This window comes from Oncorhynchus masou, chromosome 20, assembly GCF_036934945.1.
Source record: "Oncorhynchus masou masou isolate Uvic2021 chromosome 20, UVic_Omas_1.1, whole genome shotgun sequence".
Classification (NCBI taxonomy): domain Eukaryota; kingdom Metazoa; phylum Chordata; class Actinopteri; order Salmoniformes; family Salmonidae; genus Oncorhynchus; species Oncorhynchus masou.
The window spans coordinates 5039613-5063189 of record NC_088231.1 but is presented as its reverse complement, the minus strand read 5'-3'; the positions used below and the strand labels follow the sequence as shown (position 1 = coordinate 5063189).

Sequence of the window (23577 nt, the reverse complement as noted above, 5' to 3'; positions counted from 1 at the left end):
CTTGTTTTAGTGTTGGTCAGGACGTGAGCTGGGTGGGCATTCTATGTTGTGTGTCTGGTTTGTCCATTTCTATGTTAGGCCTGATATGGTTCTCAATCAGAGGCAGGTGTTAGTCATTGTCTCTGATTGGGAACCATATTTAGGTAGCCTGGGTTTCACTGTGTGTTTGTGGGTGATTGTTCCTGTCTTTGTGTTTTGCACCAGATAGGGCTGTTTTTGGTTTTCCACGTTTGTTGTTTTGTAGTGTTCATGTTTATCTGTTTTAATTAAACATGAATCAATATAACCACGCCGTGTTTTGGTCCTCCTCTACTTCACCACAGGAAAACCCTTACACTACCTGTATTAACTGCACCTGTTTGAACTTGTTACCTGTATAAAAGACACCTGTCCACACACTCAAACAGACTCCAACCTATCCACAATGGCCAAGACCAGAGAGCTGTGTAAGGACATCAGGAATAAATTGTAGACCCGCACAAGGCTGGGATGGGCTATAGGACAATAGGCAAGCAGCTTGGTGAGAAGGCAACAACTGTTGGCGCAATTATTTGAAAATGGAAGAAGTTCAAGATGACGGTCAATCACCCTCGGTCTGGGGCTCCATGCAAGATCACACCATGTGGGGCATCAATGATCATGAGGAAGGTGAGGGATCAGCCCAGATCTACACAGCAGGACCTGTTCAATGACCTGAAGAGAGCTGGGACCACAGTCTCAAAGAAAACCATTAGTAACACGCTGCGCCGCAATGGATTAAAATCTTGCAGCGCACGCAATGTCCCCCTGCTCAAGCCAGTGCATGTCCAGACCCGTCTGAAGTTTGCCAATGGCCATCTGGATGATCCAGAGGAGGAATGGGAGAAGGTCATGTGGTCTGATGATACAAAATTAGAGCTTTTTGGTCTAAACTCCACTCGCCGTGTTTGGAGGAAAAAGGATGAGTACAACCCCAAGAACACCATCCCAACCGTGAAGCATGGAGGTGGAAACATCATTCTTTGGGGATGCTTTTCTAAAAAGGGGACAGGGGACTGCACCGTATTGAGGGGAGGATGGATGGGGCCATGTATCGCGAGATCTTGGCCAACAACCTCCTTCCCTCAGTAAGAGCATTGAAGATGGGTCGTGGCTGGGTCTTCCAGCATGACAATGACTCGAAACACACAGCCAGGGCAACTAAGGAGTGGCTCCGTAAGAAGCATCTCAAGGTCCTGGAGTGGCCTAGCCCTGAACCCAATAGAAAATCTTTGGAGGGAGCTGAAAGTAGCCCAGCGACAGCCCCGAAACCTGAAGGATCTGGAGAAGGTCTGTATGGAGGAGTGGACAAAAATCCCTGCTGCAGTGTGTGCATACCTGGTCAAGAACTACAGGAAATGTATGATCTCCGTATTTGCAAACAAAGGTTTCTGTACCAAATATTAAGTTCTGCTTTTTTGATGTATCAAATACTTATGTCATGCAATAAAATGCAAATGAATTATTTAAAAATCATACAATGTGATTTTCTGGATTTTTGTTTTAGATTCCGTCTCTCACCGTTGAAGTGTAACTATGATAAAAAATTACAGACCTCTACATGCTTTGTAAGTAGGAAAACCTGTAAAATCTGCAGTGTATCAAATAATTGTTCTCCCCACTGTATATGTCAATCGTTACACATGCATTTCTTTATTAAAATGTTAAGATGCATACGTTTTTTTGTTGTCACATGATGAACAAAGTCAAGTTCGCTAGACCGACAACATATCAAAATAAAAGGCAGAGATAGAGAGAATCTGAGTGAAAATAAACCACCAGATCACCTGAACAAGAGAAGAAACATCTCCCGTTGTTACATCAGAACTTAACTTCAACCCTGCCTTCCCATGATGAGGAATATGAGAGGGAAGTACATACATACTAAGTAACTTGTGGAATAGACACCGGCTGGAATGCGGTTTTAACCAATCATCTTTCAGGATTAGACCCAACCGTTGTATAAATATGCAGTATTACATACATAAAAAACCTTGAATCAAGGTCAATCAACATATGATCTTGGTGACCGTGAAAGTCTAGACTTAGACGAGGTCAACTTCTCCCTCGTCGTTTCAGAGTTCAGTCCCTAGCTTTGACGATCCATGATCCATGTCACAGTCCCTCTATATTTGACCCCTAGCCATGCTGAATCGTCGTTGTTTTTTTGCTATCCACGATGACGCCTTCATTCAAACCTTTGTCCAAGTACAGAATAACGAACACAGAGATCCCAGACAACGATTAGAAAGTAAGAAAAAGTCCAGGAGACTGTTGACTGACTGAGATGTCTAATTCACACTGCAGTGCCGACCCAAACCATACTGTGCTGGCCAGGATATTTTATTTTCACATTGTCCTTTTTTCATTACAGCAACTACAGTAGATGAGTAACCAGGCCAGTGTGATACAGCTTGGCTTGACTTGGCTATGTTTGTCTCAGTAGTGTGAAAAGGGTAATAGTGTGCTTTAGTGGGCCAGCGTTGGAACTATAAGGTGTCCAAACTGTAGCCAGGGGCCACAGGTTTGGGCCTCTGTACTTAATGTGGTTAACCCCTCGAGGTCTTTCTCTGGTAAAGGAATCCATGGTGAGAAGTCACTGTCTACTTTATGCCAGTGTTTTTTGTTGTTGAGCGGGATGGTGGGGGAGTGAGGTGTCCATGAGTGTGTTTAGATTCAATGCATGAACACACACACACACAGAGAAATGTACACAATGCACACACGCTTGCAAGCATGCACACACACACACACACGTCTTGTCAGTATCCTTTGATCCTGCATGCAGAACAGTCCATGATTGTCCACACAGTCCAGTGGTAGAGCTTCAGGGATGGATTGTTGCCATGCTGAGTATAATTCATCACAGCCAAACTCTCTTTCCTCCAGGGAAATCTCTGCTGTCCATCCCTGTAAGTCTGGCAACCCATGGTAGTCTTTTAAGCTCTATGGGCAGTTCTCTGTCATAAAAACAGCCTGGGTAGTCTCTCTCTCAAAGTTCCCTAAACAAACCCTAACTCCTAGACCTAGACAATGGTTGATATGCTCGACTTAGACATGAATAGATGAGTAAATTGATCAAATCTCAAATTAACATATTCCTTTTGCTACAATTGAAGTTTTTGCCATATTTCTCACACAAATAGTTTTTTTCATCTCCATAATGGAATGAAATTAAATTAAATTAAAAACATTCTGGCATTTATAATAAAATCTTAGTGTAAGGGCACCCCGAAAAGAAGGAGGAAACTCTACATCCTCGAGAGCTACTGGGATGTGCATGCCTTTGTTCCAGCACAAACATGCCCGATGATACTTATTGTCATCCAGACTGCATTAGGCTGGAGCTGGAGCAAAAGCCTGCACACCCAGTAGTTGGTATTTGATAACCCCTGATAACCCCTCTTTAGAGTAGGGGCTATAGTTTGTTTGAGACTGTGCCGCAGAAATCTCTCTGTGTAGCTTTCAAGTCACTCAAAGTCAAAGGTCAAAGGTCACAGAGCAGGGTTTAGAAAATAATCCAGAGGGATGGTTATCTTGTGTGACTGTCACCAAGGAAAAGTGACTCACTGGACTGCTAGCCATACTGTTGTACATGTGACAGGACATCAGTTTGTTAGACCAGGGAGACATAGGAGTGAGTGTCGTACTGTAGGAGTGAGTCTTGTCTCTTTTTTTCAGTCTTTCTTCACAGCTCCATGCTTTGGGGTTCATGGATGGAGACATTTGGAGACACGCTTACAGACAAACAAACAAAAACACACGTGCACACACATATTTGTATGCAAAATGGATGCACACACGAACACTCGCTCACACACAAAGACACATACACACAGGAGGATAAGGGGAGATACAGACACCCACTGTCATCACCGACAGACATCGGACAAGTACACAGAGACAGACCGTCAGATGGATCCTTTTGTGCTTTAACGTCATGGTGTGTCAGTTTGCATCAGAGCGACAACCACCATAATAAAAATCTATAGCAGGTGACTTACCCAACCTGTCCTCGTCATTTGGGTAGTTTGTATAGTAAATCAGGGACGCAGAGGAGGGTAAACACATGCTAACGCTGTTAACGCACTTTGGTGAATACTGTTTTCACACCTATTACGCTAAATTAGCGCTGTTAGCACTATTAGGGATGTTAGTACTGTTAGCGCTGTTGGCACTGGTACCATTGTTAGTACTGTTAGCACTATTAGGGCTGTTAGTACTGTTAACGCTGTTGGTACTGGTACCATTGTTAGTACTGTTAGCACTATTAGGGCTGTTAGTACTGTTAGCGCTGTTGGTACTGGTACCATTGTTTGTACTGTTAGCACTATTAGGGCTGTTAGTACTGTTAGCGCTGTTGGTACTGGTACCATTGTTACTACTGTTAGCATTGTTAGCGCTGTTGGTATTGTTAGCGTTAGTTAATGCTCGAACTGAGTCATGGGTAACAGCACATGTGGAGTGTGTCTGAAAGTGGACGTGGCGAAAGTGGGTTGATCAACACAAGTGGGTATATGGAAAGCAAATCATTAAATTGGGCAGATTTGTTGGTGCTAAAGACCGTTTTGCGTGGCTGACTGGGCTGCACGAGGAGTGTGTAAGCCAGTGCGAATGACTAATGTGCCGTTGTTGTTGTATCGAGGTGTCTGCCAACCTGAGGTGCTTCCCACTGGGCAGCACAGTAGCAGTAGCGAGCAGTAGCTGTAGCTAAAGTGGCAATTTTTTGCCCTCCCATTATTTTATTACAAGTGGGATAGCTGCCTACACAATAAATAACTAATATTGATAACTATCTAGATGTCACCTTGATACAACCTACTCAATAGGGAGGGCATGAACGGCAACAATACCGGGTCTGTCGCTTCCGCTTCCTCAGCACTTTTGTCCCTCAACGGCGTGTGAAGTAGCTACCTAGTGTCGCCAGCATCAGGGTGACAGTCACATCATTAGTACTTTTAATAAAAAATTCAAAGTTGTTTATTCACTGAAAACATCTAATTATTTGTAGCAGTGAAATACCATTTGCGCTCATCTTCTGGCTTCAAAACTGAAGTCCAAACACTTGCGGTATGGTAGTTGCATGGTAAGAAACTAAAAACAACACCACTCAGTCAAAACCGTCTAACCAATAACAGAGCTGATGTTACACCCATGTTGATCCACCCACTTTATTCGCCGCAGCCACTTTCAGAGACACACCAAGTATGCAGTTTCCCATACTTCCTAGAACTGTTATAGCAGTTAGCATTAGCGTTGCTAGACGCCGGTCATCTCAACCGGACATTCGGCACCTTTTTCAACTGCATCCCGAGTAGAAACAACCTGGTGACGACAACGTTCGTAACGAGACCTTGTTGGGCAATGGGCCCAAAGGTGCTTAAGACTGTTCCAGTATTGTAGTTACAGTGCAGGTAAGAGATTCTACACTATTAATGTGTACATCTGAATGACTGAAATGCAAGTGACTTCACAATATTGAGGGCTAAGGTCAAATTTGTTCGCACCTTCACATGAAACATTTCAATGAGGGACATATTCATAAATGTGCTTACTTAGAAAAAAAGCTACATTGGTATAATTACCTACTATTATGATTTTGTATTACAATTAATATTATTATTATATCATCATTATCCGTATCATTATTGCATGTTTTATCACTTATTACTTTATTTCTTTCTTTCTTCACCGTTCATTGATTATCATTTAATAATTGCGATAAAGTGTGTGTGTATGTCCGTCACTGCGGGGGGGGCCTCCGGAGGGGCTCCTTGCTGAGTGAGCGTGTGCCAGTACTCAACTTTCTTGCCGATGTGTTTGAGACACTCAAACCAATGTTTCAGCCTCACTCCCTTGGCATTTATGCCCAGTTCAACTCCGCCTGTGAGAGAGGGAGGGAGAAGGTAGAAGGGAGAGAGAGACAGACAGACAGAGAGAGAGAGAGAGATAAAAAGAGAAACAGAGGGAGAGGAAGAAGGCGAGAAGAGAAAGGAAATCTTTAACCTTAAGTCAGGTAGGTGAGTCATCAAGAAAAACATATATTTTACATGAACAACCTAGCGACAGGCAGACATTCAGACAGACCCAAAGAGAATCACACAGAGAGACACGGGAGACACACAGGGAGAGAGAACAGCAAGAAAATGGAGAGAGAGAAAGACAGTCATCACTGGGGGGGGGGGGGTCATCAGACAGATAGAGGTTTTCCTGGCTGTGATTGCATAGTTGATGGAGTGTGAAGTTTTTAACACAGTATTTAACAGACGCCGGCTTTCACAACGCCTCAAACACGCTCAATAGCTCATGTGTGGCCCCACTAAGCCTTGGTATTAAACTCAGATACAGTGAGAGGTATGGGGCAGGTTCATACTGTTCTCTTACATAACTCACACTCCCTCGGAACCAGACATACACACATCAACACACAGTCCTCACAGGTACAGTAACACAAACACACACAGATCCCACTGGGAAAAGACGTTAATTCAACATCTATTACAGGTTGCTTCAATTGAAATAATGTGGAAACGACGTTGATTCAACCAGCGTGTGCCCAGCAGGATGTGTGTAATTGTATGTGCGCAAACACACCTCGAGCCCAAGTGGTTAGGCATCTCACGTACCTTCCTCATGACCCCTTCTCATTCTTGCCACCAACGAACACAGACACACACACAGTGGTACACACACCTGACCTGTTTGCCCAGTTTGTCTAGGCCCCCCTAATGACCTTCAATACCATACTTCATGAGCCCGGAGGGGTGTGGGTGACAAATGGCGGGCGATTGTGTGACCCGGCGTGATGGATGAGGGAGGACCTGTCGAGGGCCGTTCCACTCCCTTTCTCTTTTCCTCCTCTTCTATTCCTCCCCTTCTCCTCCTTCCTCCACACCTCTGTCTTTGTGCAAAATGAGAGGTCCAGTCCACCCATCAATTGCTCTTACAAATCAGGGGGGACACTGATACTCTCTCTCCGTCTCTCCTCCTCTCTCTCTGCCTTCCATAATTACTCTTTCTTTTTCATTTTTCTGTCCCTGGCTTCTCATCTTCTTCCTCCATCAGTCTTCCTGGCCTTTACAGAGAGTATTTGATAGCACATTTGCTTCTCCCTCTGCTCTATCCATCTTTTTTCCTCTCGGTCACTCCCCCCTTTCTCTTCCCCATCTTCCTCCCGTCTCACTCTGTCTCTCCCAGTATCACAGTCATTTTCCACAGTGCTAACAGATCTAGGCCATCGTGTATGTTGACCATTACACCATAACGATAACAGTCATGGGAGAGGTTAGCCAGAGCAGTGTGTTAGAGTGATGGCCTTTTTCCCCTTCTCTTCTGGTGCGGGTAATAACTCAAAAGTTATGTCCCCAGCTTGAGAGAGAGAAAGAGAGATGTAGGGAGAGAGAGAGAGAGAGAGAGAGAGAGTGTCTGTGTGAAAGAGAGAGTGAGCTAAATAGAAAGGGTGAGTTGGAGAAAGAGAGAGAGAGAGGAAGGGAGAGAGAGCGAGGGCACTAGGGAGACAGTCAGAAAGAGAGAGAGACTCAGCCTGCTACAGGGAACCTCCAGATAGGAGTAAAACACATTGATCACAAGGCCTTCCAGCTCCCTGTGAGACAATACATTCTGCCCCAGCTGCCTCCCAACTGGTACTCCCTGTGATATACGTTACACGTCGGGCCATGTCAGAGCTGTATAGTGCCTCACAAAGCAGTGTGAATCTGACGTGTCACCCCATTGAGGGATTGAGGACAACTTTCTGTCGCTCTCGTTTTCATTTCCCAATGCTCTTGCTTCTTCACCCCGCAGTCCTTTCCCTCTTTTCTGCTAATTTTCATTTCATCCCCCTTTTCAGTTCTTCCATCCTTTCACTATTTATTCTCCTCCTTTCACTCCCTCCCTCTAGTTTACCTATGACGTCATCGCTCCCTCCCTCTCTTTTACCTATGACGTCCCCCTCCATCTAGTTTAAATATGACGTTTTACCTATGACGTCATCGCTCCCTCCTTCTAGTTTACCTATGACATCGTCACCTATGACGCTCCCCCCTCTCTTTACCTATGACGTCTCGCTCCCTCCCTCTCTTTTACCTATGACGTCTTCGCTCCCTCCCTCTCTTTTACCTATGACGTCTTCGCTCCCTCCCTCTCTTTTACCTATGACCTATGACGTCATCGCTCCCTCCCTCTCTTTTACCTATGACGTCATCGCTCCCTCCCTCTTTTTACCTATGACGTCTTTGCTCCCTCCCTCTCCTTCGCTCCCTCCTCTCTTTTACCTATGACGTCATCGCTCCCTCCCTCTCTTTACCTATGACGTCTTCGCTCCCTCCCTCCCTCTTTTTACCTATGACGTCATCGCTCCCTCCCTCTCTTTTACCTATGACGTCTTCGCTCCCTCCCTCTTTTACCTATGACGTCATCGCTCCCTCCCTCTCTTTTACCTATGACATTGCTCACCTATGGCGTCATCGCCTCCTTGACTTTCCTCCTTACCTATGACATCCCACCTAAATTCTAGTTTATCTATGACATCATTTTCCCTCTCTTTTACCTATATTTCATCACACTCTTGCTTGCTTTCCTCCTCGCACCCACAAATTCTCCATTATTTTCTGTAGCTTTTTCTCCATCTCTCCTTTCCATCCCCCCCTGTCTCTTACCTATGAAGTCGTTGCTCATCCCCAGATCGTAGTCCCATACGGAGATCTCCAGGGTTTTCCTCACCAGTTGGTCGTGCGGAACTTCATACACAAACTCCTGTAATGAACAGAGGTAGAAAGAGAGAAAGGTATTCATGTACTCACACTTAGCGGAATTTTATTCAGATTATGTTTAACATTGAATTGACTTAAATTCACGTTGATGGTATGGTAGGTAGATGTAAGGCAGTATTGAAGGAGATGGAAAATGTATTCAAATGATGGTACTGGAATCAAATTATGGATTTAAATGCATGGGAAAATATTCTAACACAAATGCATGAGAATGGGTAAGCTATAGCTCTCCATCACTTCCAAGGGCATAGAATTCAACTTCAACAAACAACATTAATATGATATATTATATATCTTGCTCATCTGGTTGCCAAATGTGAGTCAGAGAAATGGGTTGCCAGGTACAGATGTAGGATCTACATTTGATCACCATTTTGTTGCTGAAGATTTCCCGACAAACTTGTAGTGTATTTGTGTTTAAAAAATGCTTCTAACATTTGTGATTTCCACTTTGCTCGGAGTGGGTGGAAGTACCTCATTAAACTCGGTATTGAGAATTTTCTTCTTCATTGTGGTTTTGAACTTGGACTTTTTCCCCATATCAGGCTGCAGCACACTGAGGGAGAGAGGAGGAGAAAAGAGCTAGGGACATATAGAGAGAAAGGGAAGGAGGGGATGAGAGTGTGAAAGAGAAGGAGGCATAGCGAGAGAGTTAGAGGGCAAGGGAGAGCACAGAGGAGAAAGAGAGCAAGCAAAAGCGAGATCGAGAGGGAGAGGGAGAGAGAGATATGAAGGGAGAGCAGGAGGATGAGGAAAATATGGAATCTTAATTAGACATTTGACACAGCATGACGACTGAAAATGCTGCATTTCAGGGCCTCCTGGGTGGCGCAGTGGTCTAAGGCAGTGCTAGCTGTGCCACCAGAGATTCTGGGTTCAAGCCCAGGCTCTGTCTCAGCCGATTGGTAGGCCCAAGGGGCGCCACACAATTGGCCTAGCGTCATCCGGGTTAGGGAGGATTTGGCCGTGAGGGAGGGTTACACACTAGCAACTCCTGTGGCGGGCTTAGCGCACGCTGAGCAAGTCGCCAGGTTTTCTGTGTTTCCTCCGACACATTGGTGAGGCTGGCTTCCGGGTTGTGTCTATTAGCAGTGCGGCTTGGTTGGGTTGTGTTTTGGAGGACGCGTGACTCTCGACCATCGCCTCTTGCAGACAAGACTGTAACAATTGGGGAGAAAAAAATGGATAAAATAAAATAAATAATAAAAAATAAAAGTGGTAGAAATAACAAACAAATAACGTTGCAAACTAATAAACACAAAAAAAGTTTTATTATCTGAAGCTCTGAGATAAACTGGAAACATTAAAAAGCAACTTTAAATAGCTACTTTAGCACTGTTATGTCTACATTGTTTAGTTGCACTGCTCCGCTAACTAACGTCTAGCAAATTATATAAGTAATAAACTTCCTGAGGTAAACACAAAGAGCCAGTTTCCTGGAGAATGATTAAACACACTCTTGGTCTGAAAAGCATGCTAAATGGAGAATATCTGTTAAATGCTTTTTTAGTCCTGGGTCCGTTGCATCTACAAAGAGTAGGATTGCTGTTCGGCTTTAGCTTTTAGATCATAATGTATATGATAATATAGACAGGGCAGACCTGTCGCTAGATCAGCAGTTCTACTCTAAGACACTTTTTGAATTCGGTCCCAGGAGTGGAGGTGTAAATCTGGTTTTGAAATCTGGAATTGTAATATTAATCTCTGTTTTTTAGGACAAATGATAATGTCACCTCATGTACCTTACAACCTTCACCTTCTTGTTTGGTTGTCCATCTCTGTCTCTCGATCCAGCTTTTCTCTTCCTCCGTTGGGGTCCTGCATGGTGTACCTGGCTCCACCCTGGTCATCCCATGTCTCCCTGGCCAAAAACAACAAAGCTTTGCAGGGGCTAAGATCGCCTGGAAATACAATGACTCCCTGGTTCCAGACTACCCAGAATCCTCAGAGCAACTCAAGCTCTCCCCGGATGGCTTCTTTCTGGAAATCTCTCCTGTCAGTGTAGCCAACGAGGGGGAATATGAATGTGTGATCAAGCAGATTGATATGGAGTGGCAAAAAGTGCACATAATCCAGGTTGATGGTGAGGACACATACTGCCACCTCCTATTTTCATCACAACTGCCTGTGACGTGATGTAGGCCTTTCTTGAAATAGACACTCTCAGCTTGTGGTTTCTACACACGACTTTTAAAAAAAATGTACAAGTTAAAACTCAATCACCGCGTAAAGTGTGTCTACATTTTTATACTTAGGAATGAATCTTTGAGTCCATGTTGAGGAGAGAAACAGGACGACAACTTGAGCAGAGGGTTTAGATCACAATGAGTAAGGCATTTAGTAGATTTAAACATACAGCCCCAGAATTTCACTCTGTTCATAGATTGTAATTGTTAAAACTGGTGAAATATGGGGCCATTTTTTGTTGCAGTTTAGCGAACTACAGGTCAGCAAACATTACATGCATTTTGAGGTTGGCTCCAGAAATCAACTCTACTGTTGTGCTGTCTTTCATCTTGGTGTCTATCCCTCCAGTGTCCAGCAGCTACATTCTCAAGGTAAGCGAAGGGTCCACTGTGAATTTACCTTGTGAACGCCCACCATCCAGCAAAGACCAAGTCCATTGGTACAGATATGATAAAGTGATGAGGAACGGCACCCGGAAGCAGTTGAATCCCGCAGAGACTGGAGAAATGGAGGATGGTGACAGACTAGAATGGCTTTTTGGCCCCTTTGAAAAAGATGTGACAATAACACTTTATGGGGTCAAAATGGAGGATGCTGGCATGTACTACTGTGAGACAGCTGAGGAGGGCAGAGACCGCAGCAACTTGAATACAATTGAGCTAATTGTGGAAGGTACATTTAGCTAACCTTCTATTACGCGCTAAAACTTTTGCCTATACAGTTGAAGTAGGAAGTTTACATACACCTTAGCTAAATACATATAAACTCAGTTTTTCACAATTCCTGACATTTAAGCCTAGTAAGAATTCCCTGTCTTAGGTCAGTTAGGATCATCACTTTATTTTAGGAATGTGAAATGTCAGAATAATAGTAGAGAGAATGATTAATTTCAGCTTTTATTTATTTCATCACATTCCGAGTGGGTAGGAAGTTTACATACACTCAATTAGTATTTTGTCACGTTCTGACCTGAGTTCCTTTATTTGTCTTTGTTTAGGTATGGTCGGGGCATGAGTTGGGGTGGGCAGTCTGTTTGTTTTTCTATGTTGGTTTTTAAGTTTGGCCTGGTATGGTTCTCAATCAGAGGCAGGTGTCGTTACTGGTCTCTGATTGAGAATCATACTTAGGTAGCCTTTTTCTACCTGTGTTTCGTGGGTGTTTGTTTTCCGTCTTTGTGTGTCTGCACCGGATAGAACTGTTTCGGTTGTTTTCGTTGTTGTTTTGTTATTCAGTGTTCAGTTTTCATTAAATAAGACGAACACGCACCACGTTGCGCATTGGTCCTCACCTCATTCCAACGACGATCATTACAGAAACACCCACCACCAAGGGACCAAGCAGCGTGGTAACAGGCAGCAGCAGCAGCGATCGCAGGACTCCTGGACATGGGAGGAGATTCTGGGCGGCAAGGGACCCTGGGCACAGGCTGGAGAATATCGCCGCCCCAAGGCTGAGCTGGAGGCAGCGAAAGCCGAGAGGCGATGGTATGAGGAGGCAGCACGGCAGCACGGTTGGATGCCCAAAAGACAGCCCCAAAAATGTATTGGGGGAGGCACACGGGGAGTGTGGCTAAGTCAGGTAGGAGACCTGAGCCAACTCCCCATGCTTACCGTGGAGAGAGAGGGACCGGGCAGGCACCGTGTTATGCCATGAGAAGCACGGTGTACCCGGTACGCGTGCATACCCCGGTGGGTACATTGCAGCACCTCGTATCGGCCGGGCTAGAGTGGGCATTGTTGTTTTGTTATTCAGTGTTCAGTTTTCATTAAATAAGATGAACACGTACCACGCTGCGCATTGGTCCTCACCTTCTTCCACCGACGACGGCCGTTACATATTTGGTAGCATTGCCTTTACATTGTTTAACTTGGGTCAAATGTTTCAGGGAGCCTTCCACAAGCTCCCCACAATAAGTTGGGTGAATTTTGGCCCATTCCTCCTGACAGAGCTGGTTTAACTGAGTCAGGTTTGTAGGCCTCCTTGCTTGCACACGCTTTGTCAGTTCTGCTCACACATTTTCTAAAGGATTGAGGTCAGGGTTTTGTGATGGCCACTCTAATACCTTGAATTTGTTGTTCTTAAGCCATTTTGCCACAACTTTGGAAGTATGCTTGGGGTCATTGTCCATTTGGAAGACCCATTTGCCCATTAATTTCCTGACTGATGTCTTGAGATGTTGCTTCAATATATCCACATAATTTTCCTCTCTTATAATGCCATCTATTTTGTGAAGTGCGCCAGTCCCTCCTGCAGCAAAGCACCCCCAAAACATGATGCTGCCACCCCCGTTCTTCACGGTTGGGATGGTGTTCGTTGGCTGGCAAGCCTCCCCCTTTTTCCTCCAAACATAATGATGGTCATTATGGCTAAACAGTTCTACTTTTGTGTCATCAGACCAGAGTACATTTCTCCAAAAAGGATGATATTTGTCCCCATGTGCAGTTGCAAACCGTAGTCTGTCATTTTTATGGCGGTTTTGGGGCAGTGGATTCTTCCTTGCTGAGTGGCCTTTCAGATTATGTCGACATCGGACTCGTTTTACTGTGGATATAGATACTTTTGTACCAGGTACTTTGCTGTAGTTCTGGGATTGTAGTTCTGAGTTCTGGGATTGATTTGCACTTTACTCACTTTTCTCAAAGTACGTTCATCTCTAGGACACATAACATGTCTCCTTCCTGAGCGGTATGACGGCTGCGTGGTCCCATGGTGTTGTAATTGCATACTATTGTTTGTACTGATGAACGTGGTACCTTCAGGCGTTTGGAAATTGCTCCCAAGGATGAACCAGACTAGTCGAGGTCTACAATTGTTTTGTTGTTGCTGATTTCTTTTGAATTTCCCATGATGTCAAGCAAAGAGGAACTGCGTTTGAAGGTAGGCCTTGAAATATATCCACAGGTACACCTCCAATTGACTCAAATTATGTAAATTTCCTATCAGAAGCTTCTAAAGCCATGACATAATTTTCTGGAATTTTCCAAGCTGTTTAAAGGCACAGTCAACTTAGTGTATGTAAACCTCTGACCCACTGGAATTGTGATGCAGTGAATTATAAGTGAAATAATCTGTCTGTAAACAATTGTTGGAAAAATTAATTGTGTCATGCACAAAGTAGATGCCATAACCGACTTGCCAAAACTATAGTTTGTTAACAAAAAATTTGTGGAGTGGTTGAAAAACGAGTTTTAATGACTACAATCTAAGTGTATGTAAAGTTCCAACTTCAACTGTATATACACACACACATGTTTGTTATATTGGTGTAATTAACAAATGTAACATCAATTGGTTCCGAATAGCCATAATGCCCAAATGTTAGACTCTCACCTGCAATGCTCAAGACACTGTTACGCTCTTGATTTGTTGAAATTATCATAGTAGTTCGCTATTCCTTTTAGCCGTGCCCTCCATTCTTCCTTACTCCTGCGTTGGGTTCATGACCCCCTGGGAATCGTGTCAAGACGAGACCAGCAGGTCGTGGGAGGCCATACTAGAAGAATCCCTCAATGAGTTCTCCATGAACCTTTATGCCTACCTCAGCCAATCACAGCCCATGAAAAACCTGCTCTTCTCTCCAATCAGTATCAGCGTGGTGTTAACCCACCTGTTACTAGGTAAGAGAGGGTGAGGTTTCTTTAAAAGGGAACATGGGGAGGGGTTGTCCAAGTGCACTCATACTCTAGATCTCTCTTTTTTTAAATATTTTAAATAAAGCAACATTCTTGATATTAACTCTTACTGTGTTAATTCTTGTGACTCCCCATCCCGGGTCCGGGAGCGTAATCATCGCCTGACACTAATTAGCATAACTCAACGGACATAAATCTTCCTAGAAAATCTTCCTATTCATGAAAATCACAAGTGAAATATATTGGAACACAGCTTAGCCTTTTGTTAATCACCCTGTCATCTCAGATTTTCAAAATATGCTTTACAGCCAAAGCTAGACAAGCATTTGTGTAAGTTTATCATAGACTAGCATAGCATTATGCCTTGCTAGCAGCAGGCAACCTTGTCACGAAAATCAGAAAATAAATCAAATTAAATCGTTTACCTTTGATGAACTTCGGATGTTTTCACTCACGAGACTCCCAGGTAGATAGCCAAAGTTCATTTTTTCCCAAAATATTATTTTTGTAGGCGAAATAGCTCCGTTTGTTCTTCACGACCGGAAATTGCAGTCACGAAAACAGCGAAAAATATTCCAAATTAGCTCCATAATATCGACAGCAACATGGCAAACGTTGTTTATAATCAATCCTCAAGGTGTTTTTCTAATATCTATTCGATAATATATCCATCGATAATATATCCGTAGTTTTTCAGTAGGACCGATTGGAGTAATGGCTACCTGTAATTTACGCTAGAGTCACCCTGGGAGCCATCATGTGACCACTTACGCAATGTAGCGGCCTATGGCTATTCTACGGCTATTCTTCAACATAAATGTGTAAACCTACGTCACAATGCTGTAGATACATTGGGGAATATGTAGAAAGCGTAAGCTGGTTGATAGGGCATTTACAGCTCAATAGGGACTCATTGGAACGCAGCGCTTTCAAAATATGGGGCACTTCCGGATTGGATTGTTCTCAGGCTTTCGCCTGCAACATCAGTTCTGTTATACTCACAGACAATATCTTTACAGTTTTTAAATGTTAGAGTGTTTTCTATCCAAAGCTGTCAATTATATGCATATTCTAGCATCTTGTCCTGACAAAATATCCCGTTTAGAATGGGAACGTTTTTTTTCCAAAAATGAAAATACTGCCCCTAGAGTCACAACAGGTTTTAATGATTGACTCATGGGGAGCCTCTCCTCAATACTGTGTATTTCAAGGGTCAGTATCGTGTGTGTGTGTGTCACGAGTCCGACCGAGGGTGGATTCCCTTCCCGGTCGGGTGGCGCTCGGCGGTCGTCGTCACCGGCCTATTAGCTGCCACTGATTGTCTTTCCCCCCCTCCTTGAATGTCATTTCACGGAGCGCAGTTCTTCACAAAACTGGATCTCAGGAGCACGTATAGTCTTGTGCATATTCGGAAGGGACACGAGTGGAAAACCGCATTTAGTGCCACATCAGGCCACTATGAGTACCTCGTCATGCCGTATGGGTTAAAGAATGCTCCAGCCGTCTTCCAATCCTTCGTAGACGAGATTCTCAGGGACCTGTGCGGACAGGGAGTGGTGGTTTATATCAATGACATTCTGATCTACTCTGCCACTCACACCGCGCATGTGTCTCTGGTACGTAACGTGCTTGGTAGACTGCTGGAGCATGACCTATACTTAAAGGCTGAGAAATGCGTGTTCTCTAAACGAGCCGTCTCCTTTCTGGGTTATCGCACTTCCACCTCGGGGGTGGTGATGGAGGGCGACCGCATTAGGGCCGTGCGTAATTGGCCGACTCCGACCATGGTAAAAGAGGTGCAGCGGTTTTGGGGTTTTGGCCAGATAGCGGCTCCCATTACCTCACTGCTGAAGGGGGGCCCGGTGCGGTTGCAGTGGTCAGCAGAGGCGGACGGAGCTTTCAACATTTTGGCGCATCCGGACCCCTCTCTAGCATTGATAGTGGAGGTGGACGCGTCCGAGGCTGGGGTGGGTGCCGTGCTATCACAGCGCTCGGGTACGCCACTAAAACTCCGCCCCTGCGCTTTTTTCTCAAGGAAGCTCAGCCCAGCGGAGCGTAACTATGATGTGGGGGACCGGGAGTTGCTAGTGGTGGTTAGGGCTCTGAAGGTGTGGAGACACTGGCTTAAGGGGGCTAAGCAACCCTTTCTCATCTGGACCGACCACCAGAATCTGGAGTATATTCGGGCAGCTAGGAGACTTAATCCACGTCAATCAAGGTGGGCCATGTTCTTTACCCGGTTCCGGTTTACATTGTCGTATAGACCGAGCTCCCAGAACGTAAAGGCTGACGCACTGTCCCGTCTTTACGACACGGAGGAGGGGTCCACCGAACCTGCTCCCATCCTTCCCGCCTCTAAACTGGTAGCACCAGTGGTATGGGAGGTGGACTTGGACATCGAGCGGGCGTTACGGGTGGAACCCGCGCCTCCTCAGTGTCCGGAAGGGGCGTAAGTTCAGGACAAACTGATTCGGTGGGCTCACGTCCTACCCTCCCCACCCTGGAGTGACGAGGACAGTGGGGAGCCTCCGGGGAAGGTATTGGTGGCTTACTTTGGCAAAGGACGTTAAGGGTTATGTTTCCTCCTGTTCGGTGTGCGCCCAGAGTAAGGCTCCTAGGCACCTTCCTAGGGAAGTTACAACCCCTCCCCGTTCCACAACGGCCATGGTCATATATATCCATAGATTTCCTGACCGATCTTCCGCCGTCTCAGGGGAACACCACGGTTCTAGTGATTGTGGATCGGTTCTCTAAGTCCTGCCGTCTCCTCCCGTTGCCCGGTATCCCTACAGCCCTACAGAATGCGGAGGCATTATTCACCCATGTCTTTCGGCACTACGGGGTGCCGGAGGACATCGTTTCTGATCGGGGCCCCCAATTCACGTCCCGGGTCTGGAGGGCCTTCATGGAATGTTTGGGGGTCTCTGTCAGCCTGACCTACGGTTATCACCCCGAGAGTAATGGGCAGGTGGAGAGAGTGAACCAGGAGGTGGGTAGGTTTCTGCGGTCGTATTGCCAGGATCGGCCAGGGGAGTGGGCACGATACATTCCCTGGGCAGAAAAGGCCCAGAACTCACTACGCCACTCCTCTACTAACGTGTCCCCTTTTCAGTGTGTGTGTTGGGGTACCAGCCGGTCCTGGCACCATGGCATCCGCGCCAGACCGAGGCTCCTGTGGTGGAGGAATGGGTACAGCGCCCCAAGGAGACCTGGAGGGCCGTCCAGGAATCTCTACAACAAGAGAGTGGACGGCAGAAGAGGAGTGCTGACCGCCACCGCAGTGAGGCCCCCGTGTTTGTACCGGGGGACAGGGTCTGGCTCTCGATCCGAAACCTACCCTTCCGCCTGCCTTTGCCGGAAGCTGGGTCCGCAGTGTGTAGGGCCCTTTAAAGTCCTGAGGAGAATAAATGAGGTGTGTTATCGATTACAACTCCCTTGCTATTATCGTATTAACCCCTCGTTTCATGTGTCTCTCCTCAGGCCAGTGGTAGCTGGTCCCCTGCAGGACAGTGAGGTGCCGGAGGTCCCTCCCCCCCTCTGGACATCGAGGGGTCCCCGGCGTATACGATCCGGGCCATTCTGGACTCAAGACGCCGGGTGAGGGGCCTGCAGTACCTCGTGGACTGGGAGGGGTACGGTCCGGAGGAGAGGTGCTGGGTACCGGTAGGGTACATCTTGGATCCATCCATGTTGAGGGATTTCCATCGCCTCCATCCGGATCGCCCTGCACCTTGTCCTCCGGGGCGACCTCGGGGCCGGTCTCGGCGCGCTGTGGGAGCCGCGCGTCGGGGGGGGGTACTGTCACGAGTCCGACCGAGGGTGGATTCCCTTCCTGGTCGGGTGGCGCTCGGCGGTCATCGTCACCGGCCTATTCGCTGCCACTGATTGTCTTTCCTCCCCCCCCCTTGTATGTTTATTGGTAGCACCAGTTTGTAATGATTAGTTGGGCTTCTTTAGACAGCCGGCCCGCCTGTTTGTTGTGCGGGATTATTCATTGTAACCTTCGGCTCTGTTGTAGAGGAGCGTGTTAGTTCCTGGTCGTGCATTTTTCAGTAGTCATTTTTCATTCTCTGTGTTTTGGGGCCGTTATTATTGTGAGCACCCTGTGGTGTGTTGGTGCAATTAAAGAGCACAGCATTGACACCCGGAGCATTACAGTGTGTGTGTGTGTGTGTGTGTGTGTGTGTGTGTGTGCTCAAAGTAAGCTCTTGGTAAGCACCGATGCTCTATCTATCTGATAGGATGAAGTTTATCTTAGCGGATATGGAGGTGGTGGATTAACTTCTTGGTGCACCCATCCCGTTAGCGGGATCATTTTCGTCAACATCCGTTAAATTGCAGAGCGCCAAATTCAATATAAATTACTAAAAAGATTCAATTTTCATGAAATCACAAGTGAAATATAGAAAAACACAGCTTAGCTTGTTGTTAACCTCTTGATGCTATGGGGGGCGCTATTTCATTTTTGGATGAAAAACGTTCCCGTTTTAAACAAGATATTTTGTCACAAAAAGATGCTCGACTATGCATATAATTGATAGCTTCCGAAAGAAAACACTCTGACGTGTCCAGAACTACCAAGATATTTTCTGTGCGTGCCCTAGAACGTGAGCTTCAGGCAAAACCAAGATGAGACGGCATCCAGGAAATGAGCAGGATTTTTGAGGCTCTGTTTTCCATTGTCTCCTTATATGGCTGTGAATGCGAGAGGAGTGAGTCAACCCTTTCTGTCGTTTCCCCAAGGTGTCTGCAGCATTGTGACGTATTTGTAGGCAGATCATTGGAAGATTGACCATAAGAGACCACATTTACCAGGTGTCCGCCCGGTGTCCTGCGCCGAAATTGGTGCGCAAAAGTCAGCTGCCAGTATTTTTCCATGGGATTCAGAGAGGAAAGCAAGCTTCCACGAACGATATATCAATGAAGAGATATGTGAAAAAACACCTTGAGGATTGATTCCAAACAACGTTTGCCATGTTTCGGTCGATATTATGTAGTTAATTCGGAAAAAGTTTGACGTTGTAGGTGACTGAATTTTCGGTTCGTTTCGGTAGCCAGACGCAATGTAGAAAATGGAACGATTTCTCCTACACACAGACGCTTTCAGGAAAAACTGCGCATTTGGTATGTAACTGAGAGTCTCCTCATTGAAAACATCCAAAGCTCTTCAAAGGTAAATGATTTTATTTATTTGGTTATCTGGTTTTTGTGAAAATGTTGCGTGCTAAATGCTACTCGAAATGCTATGCTAGCTTTGCATACTCTTACACAAATTAGTCAATTTCTATGGTTCAAAAACATATTTTGAAAATCTGAGATGACAGTGTTGTTAAGAAAAGGCTAAGCTTGAGAGCAGACGCATTATTTTCATTTTATTTGCGATTTTCAGAAATCGTTAACGTTGCGTTATGCTAATGAGCCTGAGGCTTTAGTCACGATCCCGGATCCGGGATGGGGAGTTCCAAGAGCCACCTGGCGTGTCAGATTTCAAAAAAGCTTTACAGCGAAAGCAAACCAAGTGTTGACGAAGGACATCTCTCTCAGCAGACAAACATTACAAACAGCTAGCAGCAAAGTAGATTGGTCACGAAAGTCAGAAAAGCAATAAAATGAATCGCTTACCTTTGATGATCCTCAGATGTTTGCACACACGAGACTCCCAGTTACGCCATAAATGTTCCTTTTGTTCGATAAAGATAATTTTTATATCCAAAAACCTCCATTTGGTTCGCGCTTTTTCAGTAATCCACAGGCTCGAGCGGTAACGACGAGGCAGACAAATCCCAAAAAGTATCCTTAAAGTTTGTAGAAACATGTCAAATGTTTTTTATAATCAATCCTCATGTTGTTTTTACAATAAATAATCAATAATATTTCAACCAGACCGTAGCTTTTTCAATAGGAGAGAGAGAGAGAGAGAAAATCTCTGCTCCAAGCTGTTGGCGCATTCAAAACTCTAGGGACACCCAGCCATCCACTGACGCGATGTGATCATTCCCGCTCATTTTTCAGAATAAAAGGCTGAAACTATGTCTAAAGACTGTTCAAACCATGTGGAAGCAATAGAGAAAGGAATCTGGTTGATATCCCTTTAAATGGAGGGAAGGCATGCAATGGATCAGGGAGGTTTCAAAATAAGAGGCACTTCCTAGTTGGATTTTACTTCCTAGTTGGTTTTCGCCTGCAATATCAGTTCGGTTATACTCACAGACAATATTTTGACAGTTTAGGAAACTTTGGAGTGTTTTCTATTCTAATCTGGCAATTATATGCATATTCTAGCTTCTGGGCCTGAGAGATAGGCAGTTTCATTTGGGTACGTTTTTCATCCAAACATCAAAATACTACCCCCTACACTCAGGTTAAAAACATATCTGTTTGAGGTCAATGGAAGATGAAATTTGATGCAAAAAGTTTCCATTTGTGAAACTGAATGGTGATACTGTGTTGGTGCCTGTCCTCTACAGTACCAAATACAAATTGGCTATGCAATTACGTCAATTACGTCCCAGCACTGATGGCACAGGTAACCATTTTGATTACACACACCCACATCTACATGCATGCATTATAGGCAGTCACACACACAACCTACATAATGTTCTGACCTTGTAGTCACCCATAGGTGGCGATGTTCCCTCTCTCTGGTGAAAGTAGCCTGTTCATCCTGCTCCCGCCCTCTGCCAAGCTCTCTGACCTGCAATTGCTGGAGGGGAAGATGACGGACAAGGCAGTGAGCCAGATGGTGGAGCAGATGAATCAGGTGTCTCCCCAGGCCACCGAGGTCACTTTGCCCAATCATTTAATCCAATCATTTATATAACTCTGGCTTTTCTTGATTTTCCTCTCTCACTTCTGTCCCTCCATTTCTTTGATCTCCCTCTATTCTTCACCTTTTCCCTTCTGGCCCTCTTCACTCTCCTTCTCCATGTCCCCCTCCTCTTAATCCCCCACCTCTTTCTTCCCTTAGGTTTGTCGGAGCTGTTCGACAGTGCCAACCTGTGTGGCCTCTACCCCGACAACAAATTTCTCCTGATGGATGACCGCCACCGGGCCTTCCTCTCCCTGACGGAGCAAGGTGTGGAGGCTGGTGCGGCCACTTCCCTCTCTTTCTCCCGCTCCTTCTCTTCCTTCTCAGACTTCAGGCCCTTCCTGATGATACTGTGGAGCGACCAGGCCAAGGCCCCACTGTTCGTGGGCCGAGTGACCGAGCCGTGAGAGAAGGAGGAAGCGAGAGGGAGTGAGAGATAGTATGCATATAGAAAAACACATGTTTGCAAAGGAAAGGACATTTGCAATAATATTAAAATCAAATCAAATTTTATTTGTCACATACACATGGTAAGCAGATGTTAATGCGAGTGTTGCAAAATGCTTGTGCTTCTAGTTCCGACCATGCAGTAAAATCTAAAAAGTAATCTAACAATTTCACAACAACTACCTCATACAAACAAGTGTAAAGGAATAGATAATTATATGTACATAAAAATACATGGATGAGCCATGGCCAAACGACATAGGCAAGATGCAGTAGATGGTATAGAGTACAGTATATACATATGAGATGAGTAATGTAGGGTATGTAAACATTTTATAAAGTGGCATTGTTTAAAGTGCCTCGTGATACATTTATTACATCCAATTTTTCAATATTAAAGTGGCTAGAGATTTGAGTCTAGTTGTTGGCAGCAGCCACTCAATGTTAGTGATGGCTGTTTAACAGTCTGATGGCCTTGAGATAGAAGCTGTGTTTCAGTCTCTCGGTCCATGCTTTGATGCACCTGTACTGACCTCGCCTTCTGGATGATAGCGGGGTGAACAGGCAGTGGCTCGGGTGGTTGTTGTCCTTGAGGATCTTTTTGGCCTTCCTGTGACATCGGGTGGTGTAGGTGTCATGGAGGGCAGGTAGTTTGCCCCCATTGACGCGTTGTGCAGACCTCACTACCCTCTGGAGATCCTTACGGTTGTGGGCGGAGCAGTTGCCGTACCAGGCGGTGATACAGCCCGACAGAATGCTCTTGACTGTGCATCTGTAAAAGTTTGAGTGTTTTTGATGACAAGCCAAATTTCTTCAGCCTCCTGAGGTTGAAGAGGTGCTGTTGCGCCCCTTCACCACGCTAACTTTGTGGGTGGACCATTTCAGTTTGTCCGTGATGTGTATGCCGAGGATCGTAACACTTTCCACCTTCTCCACTACTGTCCCGTCGATGTGGATAGGGGGCTGCTCCCTCTGCTGTTTCCTGAAGTCCACGATCATCTTTGTTTTGTTGACGTTGAGTGTGAGGTTATTTTTTTGACACCACACTCCGAGTGCCCTCACGTCCTCCCCGTAGGCCGTCTCGCCGTTGTTGTAATCAAGCCTACCACTGTAGTGTTGTCTGCAAACTTAATGATTGAGTTGGAGGCGTGCATGGCCACGCAGTCATGAGTGAACAGGGAGTACAGGCGAGGGCTGAGAACGCACCCTTGTGGGGCCCTAGTGTTGAGTATCAGCGGGGTGGAGATGTTGTTTCCGACCCTCACCACCTGTAGGCGGCCTGTCAGTAAGTCCAGGATCCAATTGCAAAGGGCGGGGTTCAGACCCAGGGTCTCGAGCTTAATGACGAGTTTGGAGGGTACTATGGTGTTAAATCCTGAACTGTAGTCGGTGAACAGCATGCTTACATTGGTATTCCTCTTGTCCAGATGGGTTAGGGCAGTGTGAAATGTGGTTGCGATTGTGTCGTCTATGGACCTATTGGGGTGGTAAGCAAATTGGAGTCGGTCTAGGGTGACATGTAGGGTGGAGGTGATATGATCCTTGACTAGTCTCTCAAAGCACTTCATGATGATGGAGGTGAGTGCTACGGGGCGATAGTCATTTAGCTCAGTTACCTTAGCTTTCTTGGGGACAGGAACAATGGTGGCCCTCTATAAGCCTGTGGGAACAGCAGACTGGGATAAGGATTGACTGAAATTGTCCGTAAACA

The 23577-nt window shown here is 45.6% G+C and overlaps 2 protein-coding genes across 2 annotated transcripts; both read left to right on the top strand.

The window, feature by feature from the left end:
• Positions 1-8990: 8990 nt before the first annotated feature.
• LOC135506457 (immunoglobulin superfamily member 10-like) lies at positions 8991-11990 on the top strand. Its single transcript, XM_064925840.1, has 4 exons — positions 8991-9004; positions 10505-10872; positions 11325-11648; positions 11974-11990. Exons 1-4 carry the CDS (start codon positions 8991-8993, stop codon positions 11988-11990), a joined length of 723 nt encoding a protein of 240 aa, XP_064781912.1.
• Positions 11991-14383: 2393 nt separating this feature from the next.
• Positions 14384-21908, top strand: LOC135506455 (alpha-1-antitrypsin-like protein CM55-MS). The gene is made up of 7 exons (XM_064925839.1): positions 14384-14603; positions 16644-16784; positions 16872-17057; positions 17540-17597; positions 17771-17920; positions 21023-21104; positions 21579-21908. The coding sequence occupies exons 1-7, from the start codon at positions 14416-14418 to the stop codon at positions 21824-21826; spliced, it is 1053 nt and encodes a 350-aa protein (XP_064781911.1). The 5' UTR covers positions 14384-14415; the 3' UTR covers positions 21827-21908.
• The last annotated feature ends 1669 nt before the right edge of the window (positions 21909-23577 follow it).

What these genes read in the sequence shown, in the direction of transcription:
- LOC135506455 (XM_064925839.1), top strand. Translation starts at nt 14,416, where the DNA reads ATGACCCCCTGGGAATCGTGTCAAGACGAGACCAGCAGGTCGTGGGAG. An exon ending in ACCGACCACCAGAATCTGGA is followed by an intron (nt 16,785 to 16,871) that starts GTATATTCGGGC and finishes ATTGTCGTATAG; the next exon opens with ACCGAGCTCCCAGAACGTAA. An exon ending in CAAATTGGCTATGCAATTAC is followed by an intron (nt 21,105 to 21,578) that starts GTCAATTACGTC and finishes TTCTTCCCTTAG; the next exon opens with GTTTGTCGGAGCTGTTCGAC.
- LOC135506457 (XM_064925840.1), top strand. An exon ending in GCACATAATCCAGGTTGATG is followed by an intron (nt 10,873 to 11,324) that starts GTGAGGACACAT and finishes CTATCCCTCCAG; the next exon opens with TGTCCAGCAGCTACATTCTC.